At 38.2% G+C, this 8,240-nt stretch overlaps 1 protein-coding gene across 18 annotated transcripts in view; it reads left to right on the forward strand.

Annotated features, from left to right (window-relative positions):
- LDB3 (LIM domain binding 3) overlaps positions 1 to 6,596 on the forward strand; it is a 118,155-nt gene extending 111,559 nt beyond the window's left edge. For all 18 annotated transcript variants that reach the window (XM_072130750.1, XM_072130754.1, XM_072130758.1 and 15 more), the window contains one exon: positions 664 to 6,596. In XM_072130750.1, the coding sequence (XP_071986851.1) occupies positions 664 to 753 (90 nt within the window). In that variant the 3' untranslated portion in view covers positions 754 to 6,596. The remainder of the gene's footprint in view (positions 1 to 663) is intronic.
- The last annotated feature ends 1,644 nt before the right edge of the window (positions 6,597 to 8,240 follow it).

An 8,240-nucleotide genomic window follows, 5' to 3' on the forward strand; every position in this document is an offset into this window, starting at 1 on the left:
TTTGCCTTGCTCCAGCTCCGGGTTTCCATATTATACCATGGACCAGGCGCAGCTCAATCAGCTCAGACCTATCCCAGCTCCCCAAGAGTTTTCCAGAATTCCAGGAAAAATCACTTTAAGTTAAAAATGGAGTAGTTAAAAGTTTTAGTAAATTCCAGCAACTAATTAATATTATTTATGTAACGAAAAGTTATACAATTTTCCAATATACTTTCTAGATCTCCGTTTGTTGTCATTTAACCAGAAGCTTCATTGTTTACTTCTGATGGATAAACATTGGTCCATGGTCATGTGATGTCACACAGGTGCACGGCTGTGATTAACATACAGCTCTGATTACTCCTGAGGATATAACAAACTGTGCACCCGTGTGACATCACATGACTATGGACCAGCGTTTATCCGCAGGAAGTAATCAGTGAAGCTTCCTGTTGCAGCAAACAGACAACAAGCAGAGATCTAGAAAACTGTGAAGAATTCATAACAAAAGTTTATTGGAAATTGTGGAACTTTACATTACACAGACAATATCAATTATTTGATGGAATTTTCTGAAAGTGGACATCAGCTATACATACAATTATGAGTATAAATAATGTATCTTAAAATAGTTTTGTTATTAAATCATATAAAAATAATAAAAATCCTGTGTTTTTTTTCTAGGTTTGCCATGTGAATTTGGAGGGTCAACCGTTCTACTCCAAGAAGGACAAGCCACTGTGCAAGAAACATGCCCATGCTATTAACGTTTAACTTGATTTAACACTTGGGACAGTCCGCTCCCAAAAATACGCATAGCAAATTTTATTACTTTGAAAAAGTGATGCACATTATGATACAGTGCAGTTGAAATCTGGTTACAAGAGTAACAAATAACAAACAAAAAAAAAGAAATATAATGAAATATAAACAAAAAAAAACAAAAAAAGAATACATGAATCAAACACATTTTTGAAGACAAATTTTACAAGAACGGTCATTATCTAACCACCTGAATGTTTTTGGATATCAGTTCAAGGGAAACCTAGGCCATGAAAAGATGGGGATAGAAAAGAATCCCCAGGTCCTGGTAATCAGTATCGTGTGGGTGACATTTTGCTGGTCGTCTCCCTTAAGTATTGGTCCCTACTGGTTTAGTCACTATTCATAGACACACTGTAATACAAGAACTTTTCCAAAACCCATAGGATCCTCATGCTATGAAAAGATCATTACAAAGATTAGATAATAACGCGAAAATTATTTAGCTACGTGTTTATGACATGCTCAGAACAGTATCTTCTTCAGGTCACCCACCCAAGGTGTGGGGTCCATGAGTGATTACATAAAATGTGTTAAAACCTCGGCCCTTGTATACATCCTTTGCCTAATATATATATACTTTGAGAAAGCAGAAAGTATCCCTGACGCCAAAAGAGTTTATTAAACACATGGTATTCGACTAAGTAGCAGCCCTGCTCGAGTATGTGGAGAGATTATTGTTCTGATGACTCTGATGGGAGATTGAACACAGAGCTACAGTCCTTGCAGAAAAATAAGCAGAGTGCCAAGCAACCAGATGTATGGTATTTTTAGAGCTGCCGCGGATAGGGTTTTAAAATAAATGAAGTGTATCCTGGCCAAAAAAGGAAGCGCTGCTCCGCTGTTTATATCATGGCCCCCCAGCACCTTTCTAAGTGTAGGGAATTAACCAATATACAGTCTGAATGCCAGAATAAAATGGGCTGGAAAAAAAGACACACAAAAAGTGTGTACTTTCTACAAATATAGTGGGATGCTATTACGACTATTGTACAGCCTGTAGATTACTCATTACCCGTGTGTAGAATGTCTCCAAAAGAATCCCAACAGCAGAGGAAAGGCAGTTATACTGCAAATCAATATTCCTTTCGTATACTGTGGTTTGTAACCATTCCTGGTTGGCTGAAAACTTGTAACCTCATTGACTAAAATGATGTAAAGGTGGCAACATGCAGAGGAACCAAGGATTTTATTGGTTCTGCTCACTTGAATGGGTTCTGTCAGGGACATAGGCCTGGATAGGACTTCCATCCGGGATTCCTCTATGAAGAGTGGGGGGCGGATGCGGTAATTGCAAGGATATTTTTAATATTTCTAGAAAAACTGCTAACATGATATACCATTGATAGTGAACCTTTTGGAGACAGAATGCCCAAGCTACAACCAAAACCCACTTATTTGTCGCAAAGTGCCAACATGACAATTTAAGCAGTAACTTATTGATCCCTGTTGTATCACAGGTTTTAATCATATTGGCGTCCTGAGTTCACCAATACGATAGAAAGATGATGGCGAAATTTGAATTGTAGCTTCCCTCCAGGGTCCCCTGAAGAGGAAGAATCAGGGGAGCCATATAATCGCTCTCTATCCACACCTTCTTGTAAGGATGTCGCTTTAAAATAGCACTGAGCATGGCACGTCCTGGGCTGCTTTGGATCACAGGAGAAAGCCTTGAGTCCTAGCTGGCAAACTCTGTGTTGGGGTGAACGCTTAGGTGCCTACAGAAAGGGCCCAGTGCCACCTCTGGCACCCGTGCCATAGGTTCGCCACCACTGATATAGACCCTTTCAATTGATTAATGTGATTTGTAAGTGGACCACCATAACTATAACAACAGTTATAAAGCTTTCAGGTGCTTTTGGTTTTTATGATGCTGTAAGGTACATATGTTGCCACCTCAATAGGGAATAGGGCCCTGTAAAATTATTATAATTCCTTCTGTGAGATTGACAGTTGTCATTCAATTTTATTTGACTTGCGGGTGAGGGTAGTTTTATCAGAATAGCTAAGCATGTATCTAAATACCAAAGCTTACACTATACACGGTAAAGAAAGAGCAAGGTGTTGATGTACAGAGAAATAAAAATAACGGAGGTAAAAATATGTAGAGAATGGATGGCCGATAGATTGTAGCACTGAAATGAAGTAAGTCAAGTGTGATAATAGATGTAACTCAAAGCACCATTAAAGACACTTAAGAAAACCATAACTATGGGGTCATACAAGTATCTGGCCATATTAAAATGTCATGGAGTAAGTGCAGATCTACACATGGGGCCAGATTGTGCCCATCTGGATGTCCATGGGCCTAAGAGGAATCATGCTATGACTTTATGCCAAGAAAAGCCCATCAAGCCCTCAACTTCTCGTTCCAGGAATAAAGTTAATCACATGATCAAGGTCAAGAAGCTGACCTCCATCAAATTAGTTTTGTAGGGAACCACACCTCTCATTAGGTATTTTTTGTTAGTGGTAGCATATACCTTCTTCTATAATTTTATAATGGACACCAAAATAAAGATTTATAGGCCTATATTTATTAATTCTAAAGAATGTTTGACAATGTGATGGCAGTGTAGCGCATAGTCTACAGTATATAGCTCGCACAATTAGTTTTGCTTTGAGTTTCCATATTGTGTTTTTTTTAGGTTAAAATATGAAAAGCTTGGTTGGATTTTCTTTACTGCCGATAATTATGAAAATCTGTGTTTTCTGAAAACTGCTTTCACAGTTTTTATAGTTCTAGTTAATTGATTTGAGTGTCGTTTGAGGTTTATTTGGAGTGTACTGCAATGAATGGTAACAGCCTGTTAAGTTGAGTGCATCTAGTACAATCATGCTATAGACCACTAGACGGACAATTGCTATAGCTCGATTTTGCTACTAGAAATCACCTATGTAGCTTAGACCCAAGTATTTATGATATAGGTAGACATTGAAGGTGGCTGTCTTGATTATCCAAAGACGGCTCATTATGTTTCTAATACTTTCTGTTGTAGTTTGTGATACTAACACAACATTTTTTACCATGAGTATTTATGCAACAAATGGTGGAGAGATGTAGGCAGAAAATTGAAGATTGTGAAAAAATATTTTTGTGAATTATTTATGTGTGTGAGGGACTATTTTATAATATATAGCGTTGAGGATAATATGCGAGAATGACATTTTCACTATAGAGTAGATGTTTAGTACTTAAAGGCAGTGGTTCTGTCACATGACTAGTGCAACTTATAGGATCACCATTGAATAAATCAGCAGGTAAATGACATTTCCTTGTAGTATTGAATACAGTCACTAGACATGAGCACTGATAAACCAGAGTCCATTTGGTACAAAGGAGGAGATGGCAAAATTGGACATCTCTGGTTACTTTCCATTAAAGCCAAGTGACTTGACAAATGGGGTCCAGTTGGTACGGTGGGCCAATAAAAATATACAAGGCAGACAAATAATTTTCCAGAAATCTCCATTTTTATTTTGGTCGTAATATTGGGACAACACACACCAAGTTATGAACGGTTATACTCTAAAATTGTAAAAAAAAAAAAAAAAAACATAAAAAAGCAATGCTTAGGTGAACTGTAGTGTCAGCATGACGCTTGATGGCAAAAATGAACAGCATGGATTTTGTAACCAAGTTAAAACACAAAAAAAGAAAAAAAGGAAAGAGCTGCTAACCACATGGACCTTAAATTGGGTCTGATATGGTTCCATTGTGGCATCTGGATTGGTTTTCACTCTAGAAATCATACTGAATTCTCCCTTGCCAGCTCAAAAGCTAAAAAATACAAGCACTATGCAGAGGTGAAGGGGAACCGTGGCAGCTTAAAATCCTCCCAGAGGAGGTGAGCATGTGCTTTTTTATCATTTATACAGCGCCCCAGCCCTGCATAAAAATCTAGAAAATTGATCAAAACTTGACCTAAAAGTTGCACAACCTTTCCAGATTTGTCCACAGCATAGAATTAAGGTGTTAAATAGATTTAAATGTTAAAAATCACATTTACACTTATTCGTGTGCTTTATATATGCTCACATTTATTTACTTTTTGGTTATACTGTTGCACATAACACTTGCTAAAAAAAGAGAAATATGTACAGGAGGTTCTTAGGTTAAATAGACGTCTGTTTTATAAATTACCAAAACAAACCTTATGGTAGTGGAAACACACATGAGTTTCAGGAAAATTGTAGAAAGACTTTGTTGTAACATGGTGATGGCCCTTCATTTCCTGTATTAAACAATCAAAGTTAGCAACTGGTGTCTCTGGACATCACATCAGGACATCAGAGTAGATGTAGGGTGTCCCCATACAGATTAGAGGTCTGTGATCAAAATAATCAAGCTCCACTGGTAAAATAATATGTTTTCTTATATGTATGGATATGTATGGGATTATTTTTATCAGTTGAGCCTGATGATTTTGATCCCACAAAACTAACATATGGGGTCACACTACTCTCTCCTGGTGGCGGACATCACAAGAGACAAAAGTTAGAATTTAGGAGAATTGGGGAGGTCAAGAAAGTATTTATCTACCAAATTCTATCTTTATCTCTGTTGCAATACACCATCTGGAGAGAAAAGGGAGTCCTCATATATATTACAATGTTATGGGATCAAAATCATCAGGCTCGGCTGATAAAAATCTGGTACATATCTACACGTACATAGATATTATCAGTGAAGCTGATCACAGAACTCTCTACTCTGTCCTGGAGACAGATATGATTAGTAATGGTGTTATATCAGAGAATTGGGGAAGTCAAGAAAATATTTAACTACAAATATCTTAGGGAATCTGATTCTTGATGCTTATGTTTCACAGAAACATTGGGGGGAGATTTAGCAATGTGTCTTTGGTTCTGCCGGTTTCTAGCTGGAAAACACTAGTCTTGTTGCGCCAGATTTATCTGGTCGGTTCCTATTTAGACCATCTTTTAGTTGGTCTAAACTGTGCACCAGAACTTTGAGTGCACTGACGATTTCCCATAAGCCGTGCCCCTTTCTAACCACAACCATCTACCAGAAAGACACGCCCCTTAATCGGGCAAGTTGGAAAAGTGTCAGAAAAAAACACCATTGTGGCACAAGTGTGTTTATAAATCCCCCCCATTGAGTCACTATAACATTTATAGAGTACACCGTGTCTAAACACAAGCATTAGGGGAAATTCAAGAAAATATTACTTAAGGATCAGACTACACAGGGTTTGTTTGTCGTCTGTTTCCTTGGAGACACATGTTTGCAAAGCAGCTGTAGACTTTCCATTGCATAGATTTTGCCATTTATATTCCTTTCAACTTGTATTTTTTTTGTGCCTAAATTGATTTTGTTGTTCTGCGTTGAAATGATTTATATGATTCTGATTGTTGCAATTGAGTAGAGTGGTATAGAAGGTTTGACAATTAGCAGCCCCTATATGTGTGTGGGGTCATATGGCTTTGTACATTGAAGTCAGCGGAGACTACAACTCAAGTTGCATACAATTTAACTGAACTCTGCCATGAGTTATCTATTGGTGAGACTTCTTGATCTCATCTAAAAACTACAAGATGTCATTTGCATTTGACTTCATAGGATAAGTCAATAGAAATATTATGTTCGCCAAACACTGCCTTTACTGCACCAAGTGCTCTTGCTTTTATAGTCTCTATGTGAACTGCAGTTTACAGTATTAAATGATGTGTGAAGGTATATTGCATGAATTTTGTTCTGTAAAAACACAATTCTAGCAAATACAATTGTGTAGACATACACTGAACAAATAAAAGTGTTTTTTGTTGTTGCATTCTGTTGTCACAGTTTTACTTTCTAAGCTTAAATTATCTATACATTTGCACTCCTGCATAAATAGAAGACAAAATGCAGATGTATACAGCTATACAGGCCTGGACCATCCTTACAAAGAGATAAAGGCAAACTGTTCCTTGCCCATCAAGAGGGGTCAGAATTTTTTAAGTCTGGTATCATTTTAAAGATGTCCTTGGCTGTGCTGTAAACAGTTGAGAATGTCTAATTCCTGGCTCTGTATACACCTGCTATTGAATATGCCTTTAACTGTCTGTACAGCACACCTAACCACAACCCTGATGTTTTCGAAATTGACCACAAAGTTATAGGAGCGGGCCGCTGCGAGGCCAGTTGCCCTTCTCTATTTATTCCCAGCCCCTTCTTGTCTTCCCTGCCGGACCCATGTGCCTCACAGCCTTAGAAAAAGCTCCCTAGCAATTCCCTGCATTCCTGTGTCTCCTGCGTTCCTGCTCCTGTGTCCTGTGTCCCGTGTGCCAATGTTCCCGTTCCCATCTGCCTGGATCTCCCATTGCTGACCCCGGATTGAAATTGACGGTGCATCTCTGCCGCTTGTTCTGACCTTGTGCTTGGACCTGACCATGAGATGGTCTTCCGTTAAGGTACCTCGACCTTGGCTGCCATCGCTGGCTAGTCACACCTGTGGAACGACCTGGTGGTACCCTGCCGTAGCAAGACCAACCGGCTTTGCTCAGGGCTCTGGTGAAGACCTGGTGCCACTCAGGCTCCAGTCCCAGGTGTCTGCTAGTACCACCTCCCGCGGTGGTCCAGTGGATACACGCATCCCAAATCCTGACAGTGTTCCTACCTTCTATTGATAGAGAAGAGTTAAATCTGAAAAGGTTATCTGAAATAAGACTAAACATACCAATATTGTCATTTGCCAAGTTGGATAACTGGAAGTTAAATATACTTGCACCATTTGCAAATTAGGTGCTAAGTGTTTAGTGGATTTTACCCTCCCTGACTACTTACAATCAGTCCTCATCAAAAATATATACTACTACAACAATACACAAATTTATGTCTCAGCAATCATTTTGGAAGTTCGACTTCCTGCTCCCACACCGAATTGTAAAAGCTTAGTGTGACACACAAAAAGTGCACATAAATCAGGGAAATGGCAAGACCCGTATTAGATACAAATACAGAGCACAAACTCATAATAAATAATTATTTTGCATAGTGCAATAAAATACATTACATGTTAAAATGCACATTTGTAATCAAAACTATTTGTATACAGAAGTTAGATAATATTTATATGTGATAGCCAGTGCCTATATAGGGCCCCCCTACCACATTGCCCAGCCTGTGATCTTACCAATGTTAACAGTGACATATATGTCCACTGCCAAACATTAGTTATATATTCACAGTTCATGGTTTACAATTCATGGTTGACATTATAGTTACTATTATGCACTATATAGGCACTGTCTATCCCATATAAATATTATCTAACTTCTATATACAAATAGTGGTGATTACACATGTACACTTTAACATTGTAATATAGGTATAATAAATAATTCTTTTGCAGAGTGTGAGTTAGTGCTTGGTATTTGTATCCAATACATCTCTCCTTGTTGTTTAGTACAGGATAGACACCAGTACACTACCG

Source organism: Engystomops pustulosus, chromosome 11 (assembly GCF_040894005.1).
Source record: "Engystomops pustulosus chromosome 11, aEngPut4.maternal, whole genome shotgun sequence".
NCBI classification, from domain to species: domain Eukaryota; kingdom Metazoa; phylum Chordata; class Amphibia; order Anura; family Leptodactylidae; genus Engystomops; species Engystomops pustulosus.